The 24,051-nt window shown below is 38.3% G+C and overlaps 1 protein-coding gene across 2 annotated transcripts in view; it reads left to right on the top strand.

The window, feature by feature from the left end:
• Positions 1–24,051, top strand: part of mpp7a (MAGUK p55 scaffold protein 7a) — a 124,333-nt gene that overhangs the window by 67,236 nt on the left and 33,046 nt on the right. For both annotated transcript variants that reach the window (XM_051914230.1, XM_051914231.1), the window contains 5 exons: positions 12,106–12,187; positions 12,345–12,430; positions 12,775–12,849; positions 14,479–14,675; positions 15,876–15,940. In XM_051914230.1, the coding sequence (XP_051770190.1) occupies positions 12,106–12,187; positions 12,345–12,430; positions 12,775–12,849; positions 14,479–14,675; positions 15,876–15,940 (505 nt within the window). The remainder of the gene's footprint in view (positions 1–12,105; positions 12,188–12,344; positions 12,431–12,774; positions 12,850–14,478; positions 14,676–15,875; positions 15,941–24,051) is intronic.

Below are 24,051 nucleotides of genomic sequence, written 5' to 3'. Positions count from 1 at the left end.
AAAAATCTCAGTTTACATTTTATATGTAGAAAAACCAGTTTTTCAGACAAAAAGTCCAATGTGTTTTTCTCACCAAATTCAATCAGCCCACTGAGCTTTGCACTATGAATTTCTATATGCAATTGTTTTTGATTTGAACTTGAAATTTTATATATCAGTTTCAGACATCAAATGCAGTCATGATGACAAAAGGACTGCAAAGTTTAACTTTAATTTGCCTTTTTTTTTCTTTTTTTTCTTTTTTCTGGTGTGTGGTAGTTAGCAGGCTTTTGCCTCAAATGATGATTCATCTGTTTGTATAATTGTGATTAGTTGAATGGGTAGGATTCGGTAGCTCTGATTAATTGCTATCATTTTTCAGACCATGACATCATGCAGTATTTTAGTGAGAGGAGTAATGAGTAGAAAGTGGAAGGGGGGTGGTTGGGTTCAAGTCCTTGGACTTTGGGGGGGTGGGACCCAAATCCTCTGTTTGGTAACTTTAACCTGCTGATTTATTAGCAGCAATGGCAGGATGCTGAAATAATTGGGCTTGGATCAGCGTACATGGCAGCAGCAAAAGTGAGCTCAGTGGTGGATTTTATTGAAAGAATGTGTTGTTTTGGATAAGGTTACTGAAAGGTCTATAGGAAGGCGAAAGAGTGTGTGTATGGGTGTGTGTTTGTTGGATGGATAAAGTGTGTATGTTATATCCAGATTTTCAGACTGAGTAATAGGAGGATAGTAGACAGAACAGACATTTGCCAACAAGATGATTTGGCTGTAGATTGTGTGTGCACTTATTTCATCTCACGACTTGTGTTGGTTGGCGAGCATCTCCACATCTAGGTGCTTATTGAACATTTAAGTTGGAGCATGCCCAACAAAATCTTTGATCCCTAACTATACATTTTGTTATGTGATGTAGTAGTCTTCTTTAATCTCTCTGTCACTCATCCTGAGGTTTATATTAATCTACCCCCTCACCTTTTTCAAAATGATAACTTCCTCTTGCTACTTTAAAATTTTAATACCAATTTTCAATACTTCATATTCATACTCACTGGTCCCGTTCACTGCCATTATAAAGCTTGGATTCGTCAGGATATTTATTAATATAACTCAGACTGTGTTCAGCAGAAAGAAGAAAGTCATATACACACCTAGGAATTGCTTGAGTGTGAAAATTTTGGGGTAATTTTCATTTTAAAGGGGAGGTTGATTATGATTTCACTTTTTTAACTTTAGTTAGTATGTAATGTTGCTGTTAGAGCATCTGCAACATCTGCAAAGTTAGGATGCTCAAAGTTCAATGCAAAGCAAGATATTTTCTTTTAAAGAATTCTCTGTTTAAGGACTACAACAAACGGCTGGTAGGGACTGCAACGAGCTTCTTCCCGGGTTAGTGACATCACAAAACCTAAAATTTACATAAACCCTGCCCCTGAGAACACGCAACAAAGGGGTGAGGCCATGTTATTGCAATACAGTACGTAACACAAAAGCAATAGTATGACAAGGTATAACTGTAATTAAACTAAACTATACCTGTTCTATCTTCATGCAGCATATATTCTCTGGCTCTGTAGGCATCTTACAACAGTTCCCAGATGAGCGATTTATAGATTATCCTGACAGAAAATGCTAATCAATGACTTTAAGATAGTTAACTCCACATCAGCTACATAAATTCATCAACTAACCGTTCAGAAACGTCCTGTTGCATTCTACATGTTGTCACTTCTTCTTAAGTCTCTCCATCATTGTCCGACTCCGGTTTGAACATAAAAGGCTGAACCGTTTATGACATTTTCAGTGAGTCTGAGGTAATCAGCGCTGCTAACACAAGCTCTTGAAACTCCGCCGCCTTCTTGGGAGCAGCAGCTCATTTGCATTTAAAGGGACACACACAAAAACGGAGCGTTTTTGCTCACCCTCAAAAAGTGACAAATTTAACATACTATATCTGTGGGGTATTTTGAGCTGAAACTTCACATACACACTCTGGGGATATCAGAGACTTATTTTACCCCTTTAAAGTGAAGTAATCTTTTAATTACAGCAGCAGAAATTAGATTACCTTTTTTCATTGAGATGATCAGCAAGTCATCCACAAGAATCGCCATACAATCTTTTTCTTTTCTTTTTTTTCTTTTCAGAATTTTTCAAGAACTTCACTTAGGAACGTTCTTATGGGCTTCTTAACTTCTTAGATTTTCCTTCAGTTCATTTCCAGCGGAAGGCTGGTCAGTGTGTTGTGGAGTTCAGGTTTTGTAAGGCATATGACCAAAGTTTGTGTGATTCTCCTCGCAAAGTTTCAGAACCCCAGGACAATGTCAATGAAGCATGCGGAATGTCCTAGAACACTTGTTTCTTTTGGCTTATTGCTATTGACTGTTCGTGGCAGTGAAATCCACACAATGGTAAAGGACCAAAACTCAGATCGTGCAGCCAAAACAAGACTTGCTACTTTGGAAAAAATATTTTTGAATGTCTGTGCTTAGATTTGTCATGTTGAGCCTTGGAACACAAGCGCAGCCAACAGACATTCTGTACTATAAAAGTTCACACTGTTCTCATTTCCTCTGTGATCTCTCATTGGTTGACACAAGGATTCATTAATGTTTCCTCTCAAGTGCCTTATTAGAAATGATTTTGTCTGTTTAGTTGTTGAATATTTTCAAATAGTGATTCTTGATATCAGTAGGGTTTATATGTGTGGTATGGGAACTGTAAATAAAATAATAGGGGGAAAGTAGACTGCCCTGGATATATACAGGAAGACAAATTATCAAATATATCTATGGTATCTATTTCTACCTTAATCTGAATTTAGCTCTTGCTTCTGAAGTTTTTCATCTGTTCTTCCTTTTCTTTTGAAGCAAACAGAAGATTATAAGGTCATCTGTTTGGGTTAGCAGTGAAAAACTGAGCACTAAGGTAATGTCACTTTCTAGAAATAATGGAGGCACAAATTAGATTAGGGTGAGAGATGGGAGCACACATGTTAACGCTTTTGAGATACATCTGTGTACACAGGAGAAATACATCATGGCCCTGATGGCTCAGAGTGGAAGAGAAAGTTCTCTCCAGTGAGACATTGAGGACAGAGACTGACATGCACCGTCAGAGGGTTGTGTTGACCTGAGAGTTAATGTGTCACTCATCTCCCACGTTACTTGAGATCAATGATAGTCTGAAATATTGGCCAGGCAAATTTTCCTTTCTGTAATCTTCAGCCATTTTTTTGTGTTCAGTGTTACACCGTGTCTACACAATAAAAAAAATTAAACACATTATTTATTAAAAAAAAAAAAAAAAAAAATTTAAATGCAGATTTATTAGGGAGTTTGTCATTGGTCATTATGTAAGTGTAGGGTTAAGGCCCGTCTCCTCACCTTTTGCTGTTCTTCTAATCTTTCATTCCTTCCTCGGCATAGTGTGCTCTGATTTTCCCAAGTGTCCATGTTTCTGTGTCTATATCCTGTTACAGAGTGCACAGGAGGTGCTTGAGCGCACACTGTGCTCTTTGTGTTGAGGTCTGCTTGTCTTGAGAAGGCATTTCCTCATGTAGGTGAAGGAACAAGATCTGACTTCTGAAAGTGATGTTTCCTTAGTGGGGTAATTGCAGTGAACACAGGCAACACTTAAAGGCAGCCTATGGACGATCTGGTGTGTGAAACCACACACACACACACACACACACACACACACACACACACACACACACACACACACACACACACACACATACATACATAGATTTAAGTCTTTGAAACTTATGAATAAACATCCAAGTTTTGGGCCTAAGCACCAGTGATCACAAAATCAAGCAAGAATAGTTGAGTTGTTGCACTCAGTACTGCCCACTGATGAATCTTATTAGTCCAATGAAGTTGGTTGTGATTAGCTGCAATTTTTAGTGCAGTATTTTGGTTTCAGTCTGGACGGAAAAATCACTTAATGCTGGAAACCTGCTCAGGAGTGTGTTTTCTCATAGGATATAAAATGACCATGTCTAGCTTTCAGGGTCATACTGCAGGAGACATTTAAGATGGTATCCAGTGTTTTATCCCAGACCTCAACTTCCCTCTTCCGCTTATCCCCCCTTTACCTCCACACATTCCCATTTACCTTCCTGTCATTCTTACTTCTTTCTATGCATTTCAGGCCTGTCCTGTTTTCAGCACATATGCTGGCATTCTTCAGCCTTATTACCTTAATGAGACCCAATTTTCCTTTTTCAACATAATACCTGTTAATGATAGAACTGTAATGCAGCAGGGTTAAAGCAACATTTTGAGTGTTTACTGAGCGGGTCATTGAAGGGTTAGTATAACAGTCTATGTAGAGGGAGTGGAACATCACACTCTTAATGTTTGTTTTGAGTCTCACTATGTGTTTGTGTGTTTATAATTGGAAGTTTAATGACCCTGTTTAACGCGTATCTTCTGCCTACTGGTTTACTCGCAGGTGGCATAAATCAGCAGTGATAATTGTGGCTAATTGTGTTTTAATGACCTCGCTGTTGTTCTTTTTGCTGTCTTTTCCTCCCCAGCTTTCTCCACTGCCAAATCTGCAGCAAACACAGCCATGTGGTTCTCGGTAATTTATGTTCAGTTGAGCAGGGACTTGAAGACTGTGTGTATCATTGTTTATGTTTTCACGCCATTTTAAGTGACTTTGTGTCAAACACTCGCTCTGTCTCTGCACGGGCCTTTGTGTTTGTTTTTTCAGGTCTGCCTTGATGGCTAGAGCTTAGGTTCTGCTGAAATGATCTGAACTTCAGACTTTTATTATAATGACGTTTGAAAAAGTTATGTTATGATGTCAGAGTGTGTTCGAGAAAGCTTATTATATTCGTATGCACCAAGGAGGTCTATAATCCATTAGTTTCCCATCAACCTCAATGACCATTGCTTGGCTGGCACAGGTGTCTCCGTAAGTTAACAACCTGCAATTTCACTACATATATAATACATACACGACTACCATTTAAAAGTTTTGGGTTAATCAAAGGTGACAGGAAAGACACTTCATGCTGGACCAGTGTGTTGTAATTGGTCAACCGCTTCGAGTATTTTGGAAAAATAGCACACCTTGCTCTCGCAATCGCAAGTTTCAATTCTCTACTAAATGTTGCAAGCCGACCTTGCAATTTAATGTTGATAATATATTATATGAGCAAGAATGGAATTTTTCCCAAATATCCACATGATTGCAAATGTTATATTGATTTTATTCAACAGTTCAGCAAACACAAAGGTAATATTAAGTGACATACATTTTAAACGCAATATTGTCAATATTGTATTTTGCAAAATAATAGTTCAAAAGTCCAAAGCCACAGCAGAACTGTTGTGCATCTCCAAGCAACACAAAGCAGTGTTTCGTTAATGAATCGGTAAAGTCAGTGATTAATGACCCATTCATAAAAACAGCCATTTGCTTACTGAATGAATGAATGACTCTAACTCACTAATCACTTGCTGCTGTTTACTAGCAGTTTTAGTTTTAATATTTAAAAGTATCACTTTTTTTTTTTTTTTTTTTTTTTTTTTTAAACCATCATTTATTGTTTTAGTTATTATATTAATAACATTTATGGAATTTTAAGAATATGACATAAAACATGACAGACATTTAACAGGGTTAGAAAAACTTAGAATATATAAAGGTAAAAATTGCACTTGTAAATCAATTTAAGGGGTAACATATTGTCCCTAGAAAGGTGTGACTGCAGTCTAAGTGGAAAAGAGGGGGTATGCAGAAGGATTTTAAAGAGGAACTATTATGCCCATTTTTACAAGATGTAATATAAATCTCAGGTGTGCCCAGAATGTGTTTGTGAAGTTTCAGCTCAAAATACCCCAAAGATCATTTATTATACCATGTTGTAAATGTGGATGTGAAAGGAAAAACATGCTGTTTTTGTGCTTGTATCTTTAAATGCAAATGAGCTGCTGCTCCTCACCCCGTTTTTCAGAAGAGGGCGGAGCCTACAGCTTGTGCCTCGGATACTCTGCCAAAAACTAAAACTGTTTGGTTTTGATTATCATCTCTATCGCGGTCACACTCACATCACAGTTCTTCATCATCATGAAAGTTTATTATCTGTATTTGTTTTAAAGCCATTTCAGTCTAAACTTCTGATATATAGTTTTGAGCGCACACATTCGAAGCATGTGCACAGAAAGATGGATGTCAGACTGCGCGTCCCGCGAGTATTAAACTAAGTTCTCCTTCGCATGTTATTGCACTTAAACTATCAAATACATACACGGTTATGTCAAAAACACACAAAGTTCACATAAACACATTCGGTTATGTCTGTGAACGTAAACAGCAAGTAATAAGAAATCGCATGTGTATATTAGATCTGAAAGCAGCATAATATACAGTACCTACTGCTGTATATGCTGTCAATATGAATCAAACAACAAAAGAAAAACGGAAAATCACTCACTGCTCTTGATTGAATAACTTTAGAAGTAGCTTTAATAAGAATACATTTTTTACTTGAATGCTGCTGTCAAATGCTATGGAGAGAAGATAAACATGGCGGACTGTGTACAGCTCACTCAGAGCGGGGTCTATGTGAATTGGACAGTCTGTCAGTGGTCGTGGGTGGGGCCTAAGCATTTGTGATGCTACATTCTGCAAACGGCTTGTTTTGAGAGACTGCTTTATGATTTTAAAAAAGAGGAGTTAGTGGATTTTTTTTTTTTTTTTTTTTAATAAACCATTATAGGGTGGTTGTATACACACACTGCCGACACACGTTTATGTTCACACCATGTAAAAGTGAATTTTGCATAATAGGTCCCCTTTAAATGCTTCAAGGGGGTACACCACTGTAAAAGGTTTAGGAACCACTGTCCTAAAGAATGACTGCTGTCCTTCTGAGCTCTGCACAGATTAAGCCATCAACTTTTGGCCGGCCTTATAATAACAGTCATAAGCATTTATGTGCTAAGAGTTTCAGCATATGGAGCTGATCACCTCCACAACTGGCAGCCGTGGGTCACGTTACTGATGAGTAATTTAGGAAGCCGCGGCCTCTTATTCTAACTTGCTTAATTTTTCTTCCATCTCACTTTCTGCTTTCTCTCTCTCTCTCTCTCTCTCTCTCTCTCTCCCTCTCGTCGGTTAGAGGAAAAATTTTCATTAAAGTCTATTTATAGAGCATGTTTTAATGGGCAGACCTCAGCAACAAGAGGAAATAAGAAAACCTTGAAAATGCTCAATCAAAGAACCTGCTCATTTCCTCCGGCTGCCTATTACAAGTGACCTTACTATGAAAATGAAGTTGCACTCGTGAGGATCGTGTGAGCGTGATTGCAAGGATGACTAACAGAGGTGGAGTTCCTGATGGGTAAATTGTGCCTGCGTGATGAGTTTGGTTATTCTCTCAGCATCATGTGTGATTGGAGGAAGTCCATCATGTTTGAGGCAGTGATGTCTCTCAGGCCAAACCTGTAGCTGAATGTCAGCTCATGCTCTCTCTCAAAGAGAGAAATGAACTTCAGTCATTTGTAAGCTTAAAGGCACAATATGTAAGATTTTTTAATTAAAATATCCAAAAACCATAATGTTCTTACATTATCCCAGATGTTTCCAAGAATGTTTAAATCCAGAGAAATGAGCAATTCTAACCAGGACACGGACCATGTTCGTGCGTCGCCTATCAATGACATCATTCCTGCGCTACCCTCGATTTCCGGTTTTATTTTGTAGAAACTATGGAAACACCAAATACGCTTTAATATATTATGTTTTATTAGACAAGGGAAGTAGGGAACAACTGTTCGGATACATTTATAGACAGAAAACTAATCATTGTTACTAATCACAAACTAATCATATAGCTCAACACAGTAAGTCTTTTTTCTTGATTTTCTGCAAGTACCATGTACCAAGTACCTCAGAGAAAAACACTATTTTGTCAAGTAGCTAACATAGCATAATCAGATGCAGTTTTATTTTTAGTAACAGTAGTACAGCGTTTTCTCTGTCATACAATATGTTTTAAAATTAATTGCATGCCATTTAGCAACACGAGCCATCCAGCATTTATTAAAGCAAGTTCAAATTTTCTTTGTGATTTAAAGGCACAATATGTAATTTTTTGCTGCTAGAGGTCGCCTATTCAAAACAAAGGCGTAGCTTGATGACACCGAGTTTAAGCGCGGATTGTTGGGAGATGTCGTCTTCACCTCACAGCCGGTAGAAAAGAATCTGATGGGAATCGGGCAGAAATCAGGTTCATGGATGAGATTATTAACGTTACTGTAGTATGAAGCAGAGCAGGGATAAGTGCTGTGGGAGCTGAATAAGGCCGCTGGAGCGATTGCTAATGAGAGACGAGCGCGAGACACGGCTCGAGAGCAGCTGAACTTTTATAATGCCTCAGTCGCTGCTTCCGCTTCTTCCGGTCAAGTGTATGTGGGATAACACAGCGCTGTTTATCATATTAGATACATTTGAGTGTGTTGAAAATGATGTTATAACGTTACTCTGTGCGACTGCTATGAGACACTTGTTGCACAATGCAGTAAGCTAGATCGACATTAGCATATCAATCTTGTTTGCTCCTTTTTTCTTTTTTTTTTTGGTTTGTTTGTTTTTGTCACTGAACAAAGAGAAAAATGTATGCCTACCAGATGAAAACCTTGATTTGTTGTTGAATTGACACACTTTGTCTCTCTCTCTTTTTTTTTTTTTCCTCTTTTTTTTCCTCTCCTTGTTGTCTTCCTGTTTTGTTTTTCTATTTGAGGGCTAGCTCTAAACAAGGCCTCAGATGTGAGCAGCTCAGAGTGTGTGAGTTTGTGAGAGGTTTGTATAGGCTGTTTACCTGGCTTCTGAACTGTGTTAGCATAGCAGAATATCGTTAGTCATTAAGGTTTAGATTGATTAGAAGGGAAATTGGAAGGATCTCTGGTTTGATTTTAAGTGACAAATCTTTTTGCCTTTATCTCTTATAGAAGCATTATGTATATGCAAGACTTGCACTATGAGCAATGGTGTTGATTGCTGAGCGTGATTTATTGATTTGTAAGAAAAATTGTGTTGAGTGAATAAATGATGCTTCAACACATTGGAAAAAACGGCTTCCACACTCGATTAAACAGGACAATTCAGTAAGTCTGTTCAGTGATATTCTATTAAAATCATTGATGTTTTGATCAAACAAAAAGGTTCTACCATTCACTTTATCAAATTAAATGGTATGTCAGTGGTCTAATTCTCTTTCTTTGCTCCCTTTCTCTCTGTCTCCCTCATGTGTGTCATTAACACCACTGCTTTATCTCATGTTGAGATGTAACAGCTAAGCTGATCACTGGTTTCTGTCACCTCCCAAAGCTCTGGGCCAATCGCCTCCTTGTTCTTCCAGGTCACCAAATTGGTCCAATTATTTGATCAACAGGAAATATTCACAGACTTCTGAAGGGATCGTTGACAAATGGCTGCACTTTCCATCATAAAGGCTGTGTTTAACACATCAGACGAGGACCTTGAGCTAATGTATTAGTCATGATGATGACATCACAAAATCATTGCAGGTGACAAAAAAAAGTAATCAAAACGACTTTGACATCAGATAATTGGTCTTACTGAGGTAATGCAGATAGAAAAGGACCGTGTGCGTGTCTTTTAATGGTTTTTTTTTTTTTTTTTTTGAGAATCCTATTGATGTGCCAACTTTCGTCAAGGTTGATTTTTCACCTCTTTTAGACACCTGAACTGAGGTGGGGTAAAAACCCTGATAAGTTTTTAAACACACATGTACACTAAATGAACAGCTCTGCACCTTCATCTACTGTCATGGATGCTTTAGAAATAATAACTACCTCAGAGACACTGATGCAGAAAACAGAGGGTGAAATAAAAAGGCAGACTAAAGCTCAAACTGTCTGACATGTTTGTCTGTGTGTGAATGGCCCTGCTAGGAATCTTGCTGTCTTAGACTTGCTGTCTAATTTCACTGTGTTTGTGTGTGTGGTGACAGCCCATGCTGTGAGCGTCTGGCCACATGTGTCTCCGTTACAGTAACATATGAGTATGTATGGCGGCAGGATGACACACAGGGCTGGCATATTGTTGGCAGACCAGTGCCATGGATAGCTGGTGCTTTTGCATTCCTGTTTTGGCAGTCATAGCAGTCCATTTAAGCCATTAAGCTGTTGTGTGTATCCAGCCATACTCCACAGTAACAGAGCACTTACTTTCTTGCACACATATGCAAAGTAAATCACATGCACACATATTGAATGTTTCACTAGCCATTTGTGTACTGGACCTTTTCACTGTTTATATCACTCTGCTTGTCTGTTTTTGTGCAGACAGACTGTGGGGAGTCTTTCTACATAGAAAGACTTAGACAATTGATTGTCTTGGAGTGAATCGAGTGACTTGCTGCGTCCCAAATTGCATACTATCCATCTTAAATAGTATTTGAAATTAGAATGAATGTGTCCCAAATCGTAATAGACTCTATTTTCTAGTGTTGCCCAGAACCCATTGCGCTTTGGATGAGGATTTGATTGGAACTGCAAACAAAAATAATGTTAAAAAATGTTAAAAACTACAAACTTGGCAGATGTGCAAGACCCAAAGGTTAAAGGGTTAGTTCAACCAAAAATGAAAACTCTGTCATTAACTACTCACCCTCATGTCGTTCCACACCAGTGAGGCCTGCATTGACAGCAAGTTAATTTACACTTTCAAAGGCCCAGAAAGGTACTAAAGATATATTTAAAACAGTTCATGTGACTACAGTGGTTCAACCTTAATGTTATGAAGCGACGAGAATACTTTTTGTGCACCAAAAAAGCAAAATAACGACTTTATTCAACAATATCTAGTGATGGGCGATTTCAAAACACTGCTTCATGAAGCTTCGAAGCTTAACGAATCTTTTGTTTCGAATCAGTGGTTTGGAGCGTGAATCAAACTGCCATAGTCACATGAACCATTGAAATTTCGAAACACTTATGACGTAATGAAGCCTTGTTTATTGAAATCATGTGACTTTGGCAGTTTGATTCAAGCTCCAAACCACTGATTTGAAACAAAAGATTCGTAAAGCTTCGAAGCTTCATGAAGCAGTGTTTTGAAATTGCCCATCACTAGATATTGTTGAATAAAGTCGTTATTTTGTTTTTTTGGTGCACAAAAAGTTTTCTAATCGCTTCACAACATTAAGGTTGAACCACTGTAGTCACATGAACTGTTTTAAATATGTTTTAGTAGCTTTCTGGGCATTGAAAGTGTAAATTAACTTGCTGTCAATGGAGGCCTCACTGAGCCATCAGATTTTATCAAAAATACTTAGTTTGTGTTCTGAAGATGAACGAAGGTCTTACGGGTGTGGAACGACATAAGGTTGAGTAATTAATGACATAATTTTTAATTTTTGGGTGAACTAACCCCTTAAGATAAAGGGGTTTGAGTGATTTAGTCAGTATCTAACCTTATGAAAGAATATTTATTCAATGTTATCCTCATTCTTCTTCATCTGCAACAACATTGTGAACTTTTATAAAGATACATGTGGTCATTAACTTTTAAATGCATCATTATGCAAGTAGAGTTTTCTAGATGAAAGTCCCATGACTGGCAGATCAATGTGCTACTGCATTTCTCTCCAATAAAGTAGGGAATGAAATGAAATGTGGAGGATAACTCTGACAAGATGATCGTCAGGGCCGTTTCAACGGTGACCGTGTGCACCTAACTAAGAGACAGAGCAGTCTGTTAAAGACATAATTATGACAAAGTAGTATGTCCCAAAGCTTGCCTGTTCTTCTGCTGCACACTCAAAACTATGTACTTTCTTTATAAAGAGTACATAGTTTTAGGGTGTAGTATAAGTAGGCGAATTAGACGCAGCAACTTCACCAGTGAGTCATTAAATCATTAATTTAACCAGTTTGGTCAAAAACACTCCTTCATTCAGGAATGAGACAAGTGTCTGTCTTTATGAATCATTGAATATTCTAATAGGTATTAATGTCTAAAACATTGTGAAGTCTAATTGGAATGTAATGTGCATATCAACCTGGTCACTGTTAATTGTGTGTTTTCTTTAAGTGTGGTTGTTGACTTTTTGTATATCTGTTACAGGGTGCCACCATAAAGAAGGATGAACGCAGTGGAGCGATCATAGTGGCGCGCATCATGAGGGGCGGGGCAGCAGACAGAAGTGGTGAGCACTGATGCACCTCTTCTCTCTCTACACAAATGTACCCTAATAGCACCCAGATGTTTAGTTCGTTTACACAAAGCCCGAGATGGTTTATTACACTGAATAAACTGTGGTCTCTTAACTTCTCTTGTTATCCACTGCTCTTTGTTGCATCCAGGGCTGATACATGTCGGAGACGAGCTGAAAGAGGTCAACGGTATCCCTGTAGATGACAAAAAACCAGAGGAAGTAATCCGCATCCTGGTATGTGTGCATTTGTGAAGAGACAACAAGAAATGCCATTAACAGCATGTTTAATGGTTTGTAATATAACAGAATATTTTGAAAAGAGGATTTTATCCAGTGGGAATTGTTTCGACCGTAAATGTGTGAAACATTATTGGCTAAGAATCTAATGTCGGTTAATAATATTTTCCACCTTGCTATTGCAGGAGAAATTTAAAAAATAAGTTTTAGCTAGAGAAAATGATTTTGATGAAAAACTATGAAATAAAAAGACAAAATGAATGCACCAGTGCATGTTATTCATTTCATTTACTAAAAAGGTTGTTTATTGTGTGTCTTTGTTGATTCTGCTCCGTTTTCAGTCCCAGTCGGAAGGTGCCATCACATTTAAAGTGGTCCCAGGCATTAAAGAGGAGGCACAAAATAAAGAGCCCAAGGTACAATTCATCATCATCACTGCCGATCAGACATGACAAACAGTTTAGGAAAAAGAGATGGCCGATATGGGATGTTCTACTCAGTTGGTGGTGTTTTTTTTTCCTCTGTATATGTACTACGGGCTGCTGGCTTGATAGATGAACTTTTGTTCCCATTCGTCTTCAACACAAATTATTTGTACTAAACCTCTCAGCTCCGGTCCAGCTTTCAAACAGCCTATGTTGATCTGGTCCTAAACCAAGTGAGCTCTGCCTTACAGTCTGCTGTCTACATGAAACCTCAATAATGACTGATTTGCAATGCTCTACGCATGCAGCTTGCACAAAACTTTAGTCAGAACTGATGACACTTTAGTGATTCCAACAGAATTGAGTTAGAACATGATGCTAAGCTAAAAACTTGATACAAACTGGCATACGTTAACATCAGAAATGTGCCTAAAAATGTTGAGCCTCTATGTAATCTACCATTCAGAAGATTGGGGTCTGTAATTTTTTTTTTAATGTTTTTTTAAAAGTCAGCTGCATTCAATTAATTAAAATACAGTAAAACAGTAATATTGTAAAATATAATTTAAAATTTTAAATATTTTTTATTTTATTTTAATATATCTTAAAATGCAGTTCATTTATGATATCAAAGCTGAATTTTCAGCAGCCATTACTTCAGTCTTCTTTTTTTGGTAAAATAACATTTCTCATTAATATCAGTGTTATCTGTTTAATATTTGCTTTAATATTTGTATTATTATTTTTTGTGAATATTTATTTATCTTTTTCATTTTTTTTTTTTTTTTTTTTTTTGATGATGAAGAGAGAGCTGACAAAAGCATTTATTTTAAATATGTAGAATTTTGATAAATTTAAATTTCATCCTTGCTGAATAAAATTAATTTCTTATAAAAAATAAAACTTACTCACCCCAAACATTTGAGTGTTGTGCTGTAAATGAGGACTGTACCATTTCTTTGCGGGTCTATTCTATTAATTTACTGTGCTGTAATGGTTTAAATATGTTTCAGTTTTAAATTCAGTCGTAACCCGCATGTGTGTGTTATCCAGTGACCATAGTTTACTGTTTTCCGCACGTGTAATGAATATGTTGAAGTGCTGCTAATTGGCTGCACATGTGTAAGAGGGATAAAAAAAATGATGGAGTGCGAGACGGAGAGATGAAGCGTTCCCTCAGGATGTATTGGTGTGTTTGTGGGGAACGTTCTCCCCTGTAACATCATTTTTCTGTATGGCACACGCAGCTCTCTAAATCAACACAAGCCACTGCTCTGTGCTTTGGGGACTTTGCTGTCTCCGTTTGCTCTCAGTAACCTTTTACTTTCTTATTTGTCTTTTTTATTTATTTGATACGTCTGCTCAATCACTCCAATCCTCCAAACACCTCATGATCTCCTTCGTTACAAAAACGCTAATGAGAATCGCATAGCATTTCCAAGAAGATTTTACATGTGTATGTGTGGAAAGTAAGCCTATCCAAAATGCACCTTGATTTGGTCATTATTTAGAGAGAGGGATGGAGCAGATGTGATTTGAATTTCATCTTTCTCTCATTTCATTTTAATCCATTTAATGTTCATTTTGAAGCTGTTTCTCTCTCTCTCTCTTGCTCTTCAGATGTTTGTAAAGGCGCTTTTTGACTACAATCCAGCTGACGATAAGGCGATCCCTTGCAAGGAGGCAGGCTTGGCATTCAAGAAGGGAGATATCTTGCAGGTTATGAGCCAGGATGATGCCACCTGGTGGCAGGCCAAACTCGAGGGCGATGGCAACCCGCGAGCTGGACTCATCCCTTCCAAACACTTTCAGGAGAGGTTAGCCAATGCTTTTCTCTCTTCCCTGCTCCTTTCCTCCCACTATCACCAGTTTTAAATTCAACAGCACTCCTTGACTCCATCATCCTGTCCGCCCTCTGTCCAGCCCCCTCATATATCATATTCTCCTTTCATGCATCCATCTCTCTGTCTCTCGATCATTCCAGACTTCTTCCACTCCATTACAACCTGACTTTCACTCCCTACTATGAAAGGAATGACTTTTCTGACTTTTTTGTATTCCTCGTCATTTTTTTCCCTTTTTGTGCAAAAGGGCTCGGCCAAAATACTTTGGATTTCCGTGGCTGTCTGGGCTGGAATGAGTAATGACAGACAATGATAGCACTGGTTCACATCCACTTTGGACGTCCACGCACGGAAAATTGCACATCAGTGGCGTTCTTCTTTGTAAAGTGGACTCTGACGTGCATGCACATGTGTGCTGCCTTAGGAAATATTTTCTTTGCTCTGTTTCTCTTGAAAAAAATGTACCTTTCAATAGTAAAACATATTTTTTGAACCTGTCAGATGTACAGTAGCAAGTGCTGTTTCTGGCTGACAATTCTCGTTCTCTCTCTCTCTCTCTCTCTCTCTCTCTCTCACACTCTCTCACACTCTCTCACACTCTCTCACACACTCTCACACACACTCACACACTCTCACACACACTCACACACACACACACACTCACACTCACACACACACACACACACACACACACACACACTCACACACACACTCACACACACACACACACACACACACTCACACTCACACACACACACTCACACTCACACTCACACACACACACACACACTCACTCTCACACACACACTCACTAATGGATATTTAGGCAGGTAGCTCTGCATTGTAGTTAAGTGTTTAGTAATCCCCATACAGCTTTGAAATCTGATGGTTTTATTGCATGTCTCTGTTACAGCTATGCTCATGGCAACAGAATAGGGTTGTCAGTTCGGTTTGAAGTGCTAAATTTCCAATCATTAAGTTGTTTACACATTTTGGTTAGAAATGAGTGACACGTGGTATTCAAAGACCAGACGGACTCCTTTGCTCACTGTTGTCAGTTGATTTAGATTTGATGGGGGAAACTGCTTCTCACTTACAAATATCATTAAATGCAGTTGTCAGTCTCAAACACTGCTCTTATAGCTCTTTATCTTTCTCTTTCACTTCCTTCAGGAGGTTTGCAGTCTGGAAACCCATAACCGTCACGACTCTTCAGAGGACCCCCAGCAAAAGATTTTGTAAGGACCACACTCAAACAATCATGCAGCAACTAAAACAACCACTGAAACAAACATATACACACCAGGGCTCAACAATAAGAATTTTTTCCCCTACTGGCTCAGTCGGGCCATTACTTAACATCATTTCACTTTACAAAAGTGTGTTTTTCTTTACAAAACAAACTGGAAATTCTGCACATATAATGTAACATTTATAAACACTACAACTAATAAGCATATGATGCAAAACATTATTGTTTGGTTTGATGTTTCTCATTTTTAATGGTACTTTCAAGGCAGTTACAAATAATTTTTGCAATTTTCACAAACCTCACCCATGTTAGCCTACTAGATAACATAACATAATCATGGTGACAAATCATCATAATTTGCAACAACAGTTTTGATTAAATTACAGAAACTGTACAGTGGTTCTCAGCCAGGGGTATGGGGGTCACTAGGGGTCCTCAAAAAACTTTCAGAGGGACCAAAGAATGACTTAAAAGCATTTAAAGAAATAAATTATTATTAATAAATTAAGATAATCAAACTCTAATGTGAATTAAAATGCTAAAAAAAATTGTTAATATTTCCTTTTTCCAACCTCAATAAGTATTATGTATTATGGTTACATTTTATTTTAAGGTGACGTAGTTGCATTGTAACTACTCAAATAAGTATTGAGTAATATGAATTAACTACATGTACTTACTATAGAGTTACAGTTAGGGTTAGAGTTTGGTTTAGGGTTAGTTATTTGTAATTATGCTTAATTTACAATAGTAAGTACATTTAATAACATGTAAATGCAGTTCTTGCAATTTTTGGAATCTCAAAATTTAATACGTCAATACTCTGTTTCAGTTCATTTAAAAAAAAAAAAAGTTTGAAAACAAGCAGTTTGGTCATAATTACAGCAGAAATACCAGATATATCATAACCTAAATGGGGTGGGGGCCCTTTGCATATTATGTTGAGAACCACTGGTGTAAAACATAGTTGCACAAGATCACTGAATGTAAAATTTTCTGTGGTAATGCCTGAATCTCTCTCACTGACCTCAGGCCAGACACTATATTGTTGAGCCCTGCATACACACTCCTCCTTTTGTTCCTAGGCTACAGCAGAAGTGATTTTTTTCTGTCATATGAGAGAGGCCCATGCAATGCAGATGTTGTGACGAGACCCTCGGAGTACAGCAGTGACTTAAAGAAAAAAGAATAGAAGGAACAGTAACCGGAAAAGATTAGATGAGACGGTGGGAAGTGCAAGGTGAAGTGAATGCAGACAGGGAGCCCAGACTCCCCTGATTGGTGCCAGGCAGATATGTGCACACATGTGTATTCGTGTACATGTGCATTAATGCACGCCTGGACATAAGCTTCCTCTCCTGCTTTCCATTAATCTCTCACATCTGATTATTGTATGCGTGTGTGCGTGTTTGTACACCACAGCTCTAATCTCTCCCACCGACTGACATCAGGGGTCTTTATGGAGCTGTGCTGGGTTACTCTCTACACATGGGCGCACTTAAGGCTCACCACGAGACAGACGCGCTGCAACACTCTCGACATGTTGTCGTCATCCGTACATCTACACACACACTTGATTGAATAATACAGCCACTCTGGATTCTTATACCCAGTGCCACATGTTTGGCCTCCCACCTTTTCCATTTTTCTGTGTCACTCCGTCGGCTGCTTAAAACAAAGTAAAAGTTGATGTGTGCGTCACTGAAGTATCGTTATTGATGAGTTTTCCAGGACCACCCCAGGAGTCATGAAACTGTCGTCTTCGCAAACTCTTTACGTTTCACATAACGAACAAGCATAAGTAATATTAAAGTGCTGCTTTATTGCAGCTTTTCATGTGTAGAATTTTTTGAAATCATGTCATGTATGGAAATTTGTCAGAAAAAAAGCTCAATTCAGAGAAATGGAAAGCTAATGTGTCCATGTCTGACTTGACCAGAAGCAGACCATATACAATAACAATCCAAACACAGGTGTTGTAGATGCATATAGGTGTGCTTGGAAGAAAGAAATTTTGTTTGTTTGAAACTGCATGACTGTGCACTTTAAGAGCAAGACCATCTGTCCACTGGCCTGCAGTGTGGTGACGTTAGCCCATATTTCAAAGAGCAGCGATGAGGGGCTTTCTCTGGATGACTGAACACACGCTAGTGCTTTGCACTATAGACATGTGCAGTCACATAATGCCTTACTTATCAGAACAGCATGATAACTAGCTGAGGCTGTATGTCATATCCATTATAAACCCCACAACCCTGGGCCGGTACAGAGACCAAAACTTTTAGGGTTTCCACAGTCAAATCATATTTAAAATCATGATTTTTAAGCTTGGAAATGTCATGGAAATTAATCTTAAAAATAAAAAAAGCAATGGAAATTTACCAGTTTTTGTTCATAGTTTTAAAATTTTGTAGGCTAGAAATAGATTTATGGATTAAATAAAATAATTTAAGTCAATATCAGGTAAATCCTTGTGAAGGGCTGGAAAAATTACATTGTACACTTCGAATGAGTCGAATCGTGCACATATAGGTTGGTCTGGTAAGAAGAAGGTTTGCTGGTTCAATCCCCACAGGGAGCGAGCACCATTATGTATTTGTGCAAGGTACTTAAAGTTGGCATGAAATGTAAGTTCACCCTATCTATTTTCTAAACACATTCATAACATATTATGAATAATAACCATGCATATGTTTCTTTTTTTTCTTTTTTTTTGACCTCGTAGTACTTAATCAACATGTCATAACTTGATCGTCCAATAGAATAACAGACTTCTCTGGTGAGGTATGCCGGCCTTCTCCAATCATTTTTGTCCACTTAAACCCTGACTCTTTCTGATAATTGACTACAAGCTCTTATTTAGATCTGACTCCATCTAGTCAACAACCAATCGTTTGAACAAAGCCCTTTTTTTTTTTTTTCATGTTTGATAATCCGTTTCACTCGAGGTGTACATCACAATACGGAAGGATTTATCTGTTGCTACTTCTGTTACATTGCAAAATATCTCAGGTTACAAAGGTAACCGTGGTTCCCTGAGAAGGGGAATGAGACACTGTGTCTTGGATCGATGCTATGGGGAATGCCATCAGTGTGAGCGGTGTCTGAAGCAAGTGCATACACATGACAATTTCATTAGCTGACTCCAGTCCATGATGTCACTACCAGAGAGCCCCCTGTGTATAAGAGGGCACCTGCAATAGATTTATTCAACGTTTTTGCCTGAAGGAGATGTGTAGACAAGCCCGAGGCATAGCAAAAAGATGCAGTGTATTGTTCCCCTTCTCAGGGAACCATGGTTACATTCGTAACCTGAGATGTTCCCTTTCGAAGTGAAACTCAATATTGCATCTTGGATCGATACTATGGGGAATAAATGCCCACTCCGCCATGCTGAGGGAATGCCTGCCTCATTAGATGTGCCTATGCACAACTACAATGAGCATAGTAAAAGTCCCAGCCTTTTCAACCTTCCTTTCTTCCTTGTGGGTCCAACCTTAGAAACCTGCAGCCCAGGAGCAGAGTTGTAGGGTTTAGCTATATCAGCTTCTTTAGCTTGAAACATATTTGGACTCCCAGCACCTGACAAAGGTGCCTGATAACAAGAAAAGCTGCCAGAAGGCAAATTAACCTCCACTTGGCAGGTTCTAAGGGATCAGTTTAGAAAAGAAAAAATAATAGAAGAAACAGCAACCGGTTTAGTGGTTTTCATAGGGGTTGGGGGGGTTGGGAAAGCGAAAGGATGTTACTTCTCCTTAGTCTTGTCGTCTTGTTTACCAAATCGCTTCTGTTAAATTACTTCCTTCTAGCATCCTGCCTCCTCTGCACTCTACTCCTCGCCAGAGGAGGAGTACGAGTGGCCACACTTAGCCTCTGGCCCTGCCTCCAGTCCTAGTACTGTGACAGACCAGGTCTCCCAGAGGTATTAGGTGAAGACTTAGACCGGCGTGGAATGTATCACCTGAAAGCTTCCGACCACACCCTCGCCTCTCTAAACCTTCTGGCTACCATCTCTACAGGAGTGTCAAAAAGAGACTGACGCATTGAGAACTTTTTTTTACACCTATACACGGCCACCATCGCTGCCATTGAATAACCAATGGTAGCGGCAGTTTATTTTATTTATTAGCCCGTAGGTCCAAATCCATGGTGCCCTGCTGTTCAAAAGTGATGTAGTCCTCAACGCAAGGCAGGGTCGAAGGGGCGCAGTTATGGCCTGACAGAATTCGCAAAAGCGCCACAAGTGACTTCCTGTCTCCCACGCCCCTAGACCAGATCTAGTCTAGTCGTGGTGTAGGCCATCACCACCAGAAACTCCTCGTATGTGGAGCTGGTAGGCTGAGAGAGCTCACTATAAGCAATATCCTCGCCCTTATTAACCACATCCACCTCATCTTGGCTGGATGGTGCAGCAACATTTGCTATCTGCTTGTGGACAGTTCCCCATAGTGTCGATCCAAGACGCAGTGTTGAGTTCCACTTCAAAAAGGAACTCCAGGTTGCTCTGGAGGGATAGTCATTTCAACTAATAACAATTAATATTTAATTAATAATAAAAACGACTGTTAAATGACTTCTTACCTGAGACTTGCAGAAGAATCTTTATTAACTGTCACATGACCAGATTCCATTGAATGTTTTTTTTTTTTTTTTTTCCCTTTTCCCTTCACTTTCATGCAATGTCATTGGCACAGTGGGTATTGTGATAAAGACAGGTGCTTCACAGAGATGTGACCTTTCGGTTAGCAACCCTGAGCCTTAACCAGTCAGTTAATATCTGTTTATTTTATTTACAAGAAATAGATTCTTTTTAATCTTTTCATATCTTCACCTCTCATGATTACCTTTTCTTTCTTCCTGTTGCATCTTTATGAGAGAAATATGTCTTCTGGTTACACTAGCTGCATTTACATGCAACCTAATATCTGTTAATCTTAACGTTTTCAGGACCACTGATCACAAGCTTCTTGTTGTTATCGCAATGTTGACACATTGCATGTGGAGCAGTTTTGTTCGGGATACATGTAATGCACATGTAAATGGATATATTTACATTGGTTAGGGTAGATATAAACAGAACATGTGGAATCTTCAATGGGATTGATGTAAATCTGTGTATATAAACAGTGAATGCCTGTTCACGTGATCTGGTTTGTGCCCTTTTAGATGTTTGTTTGACCAGATATAATTTCAATCCAATTGTTCTGTCATCACTGTAGATATGGAAACAATTTAAGAACCCCTTTAATCTACACTCACCAACTCTCCATCCCCACTTATTTGTAATAATCATCTGTTCTAGATTGATTTATAAATTGTGGGAGGCAAAAGCCATCTGTTATCTTGTTGGAATTATTCTGTCATGTAAAAATTGCATCATTTCAATGTTCTTGTTTTCAAGTTTGCTCGGTCTGTGGTTGGAATTTTTTTTTTTTTTTTTTTTTTTGCACTCTGTGACCAAAAGCCATTTTTTAAACAAAGGACCTTGAGACATATATTACTGACAAGGGCTAGATGTAGTGAAGTTCACTGCTTCATGCCCTTGCCTTACAATTCCATTTCTCTGAAAAACACCTCCAGCAATTATGACAGATGTGACAGTTATCCATTTTCACCTGTAAATCTTACTTATTTTATTTTTATCCTAAGCTAAGTGGCCCCACTTCTTGTCCCAAACCTTAAACATGCCCTTGGATCCCTGCTTTTTTTATATATAATTTATTTTGTCCTTTGGTCGTTTGGGTCACACCAACAAGAAAGAAGATGCCTAAGGATTCACTTGACTGATAGCACGCAAAAGATTTTACTGCCCTCCATCCTCCTCTTCATGGTATTGCTTTCTTGGCAAGACTGTGTGGATGTGTATGGCAGGCTGTGTAGATGCTGCCCTTTGCTCGTGTGTGTTTTGATTTAAGCTTGTTTAGTAGAATTGAGACCACATGAACTGGAGGAAGCTTTTAAAATGACTCCAAATGTTCGCATGTCTTCAGGCTTGCACATGCACACTCAAATACACACTTTCTCTGCTGTTATGAACTGTTAGTTGTTCTGTAGCTGCAGTTTCCTATGAGGTAAGCAATGGTTTACCACTTAATGGCATACTGAAGACTTTTCATAGAAAACAAAGATTTTTTTTTACATTCGTTCAACATTTAAAGGCATAATTCAGTTGAAAACTGTGATCATTTACTCACCCTGATGTTGTTCCAAACCTTTCTTTTTGTGGAAAAGAAGAATGATAAAGCAACATTGAACCCTACTGACTTTCATTAAAACAGCAGAAGAAAGAAAGTCAAACAGCTTTGGAATGATCTGAGGATAAGTAAATGATGACAGAATTTTTGTATGAACTGTCCCTTTAAATGTATATATTTTAAATCATGTTTGTAATGTGTAATTCCAGTCACATGACTATCTTTCCTTTCATTTTTTTCCTTCATAAGATGATGAGACAGTCGAATCGGGTAGGTCAGTTTCTTCTTCCTCCATTCATTTGCTTCTCCCTTCACTCTCTTAATCTGTTTTTAATCTTTTTATGTTTATCATATTCCTTTCTTTGCTTTCCCAGTGGAGGACATTGAAGGTACACCTTTCAGACTAACTCTGGTTCACCTATGAAGTGTCATAGCAATTAGATCATTGGCTAGGGACCCCTGTATGTGGTAATAGAGTACCCGAACAATGAAGATACAGTTGGTTAGCATTCATTGGACCATGATAATCTAATGGAGCGTAGCAGAGTGTGTAAAGGGGCCAAGAGTTCACTACCCTACTGTATCTCTCTCGTATATTAAGACACGCATTCAAAAGCACACAATACATCCCTATTTGCCTGACCAAGTATGCCTTGCACTTTAAATGAGAGTAGAATGATGAGTGCTCAAATGAATCCCATCCATTTTAGTCTTTCTCCATGATAGAACGTGTGAAAGAGATTGTGAACATATTCCCTCAGTATTTCATAGTCTTATTGTGTGAGATGCAAAAGATGTTTTAACTTCTTTTACCCCATCTGTAAGGTACGTATTGAATGCATTATGTGTTGTGTCTAATAGACAAAAGAAATCTGAAGTTTATGGCCCTCATGGAAAGTTGTTGATGTTGAATGTGAACACTGCCAATAGATCTGTCCACCTGGTTCAGCTCTAGAGGATCAATTGATGAAGAAATATGACAGCCGTGTTTGTCTGTAAAACACAACCGTTCAAAAGTTTGTTTTTTTTTTTTGTTTTTTTTTTTTTGTTTTTTGTTTTTTTTAATGTTTTTGAAAAAGATCTCTTATGCTCAAGGCTGTATTTGTTTGATCAAAAATACAGAAACATTTTTTTACTGACCTATCTTTGAATGGATGTGTAATCATTGTCAGTTTTGTTTATTCCTATGAGCTGTATTGACAGTCTTTTTTGCAATTGGCAATCTGTTTTGCTCATCTTTCAGTATGCAGTAGTATTCCTATCTTTCTCTCTAATATAAATCTGTCTTGGTTCCTTCTGCCTTTCATAATTTGAAGAGGACAATGAGTTTGCTATAAGTGGACTCCATATTGGTGAGCTCTTTTTGATTATGCTCTGTCTCTGTCCTCTGTCCCATACCACTCCTCTCTCTCTCCTGTCTGATTCATATTAAAGATAAAGAGTTTGTATATCCCGTTCTTTGTCATTCTCTTGTAACAGTTTCTTGTGCTGTTAGCTCTCAATCTCCTCCCTCTCCTTCTCTGTGTGTGTCTGCTCTGTCGGACAAAAATCTTCTTTGACATGTGGCTGCACGCTGTTGCATGTCCTATAGTATCATTGTCAAGTTTCCTTCTGGCTTTGCATCTCTTATTTTGTAAGTGGTAGACTCGATTAGCTTGCTGACTTCCCCTGTTGGCGTAGCCTGCTTTTTTAGTCTTTACTTTTTTCTGTCATGACCATGTGCTTTGTACGTTTTCTCTAAGATTGACTTTATTGTCATTAGCGATTCCTGAGTGTTGTTCAGTCTCATTCACAATGCAAAGTGGAGAATTGAACTACTGTATACTGAACTATCTGATATGAGTGAAATATAAGTAATCAGTTTTCTCCCATTTCTGTGGTAAAAAAGAGCCAAATGTGCACT

This window comes from Ctenopharyngodon idella, chromosome 12 (assembly GCF_019924925.1).
Source record: "Ctenopharyngodon idella isolate HZGC_01 chromosome 12, HZGC01, whole genome shotgun sequence".
NCBI lineage: Eukaryota > Metazoa > Chordata > Actinopteri > Cypriniformes > Xenocyprididae > Ctenopharyngodon > Ctenopharyngodon idella.
The sequence above is the reverse complement of the archived record's forward strand: the minus strand, read 5'-3'. Positions and strand labels throughout refer to the sequence as shown.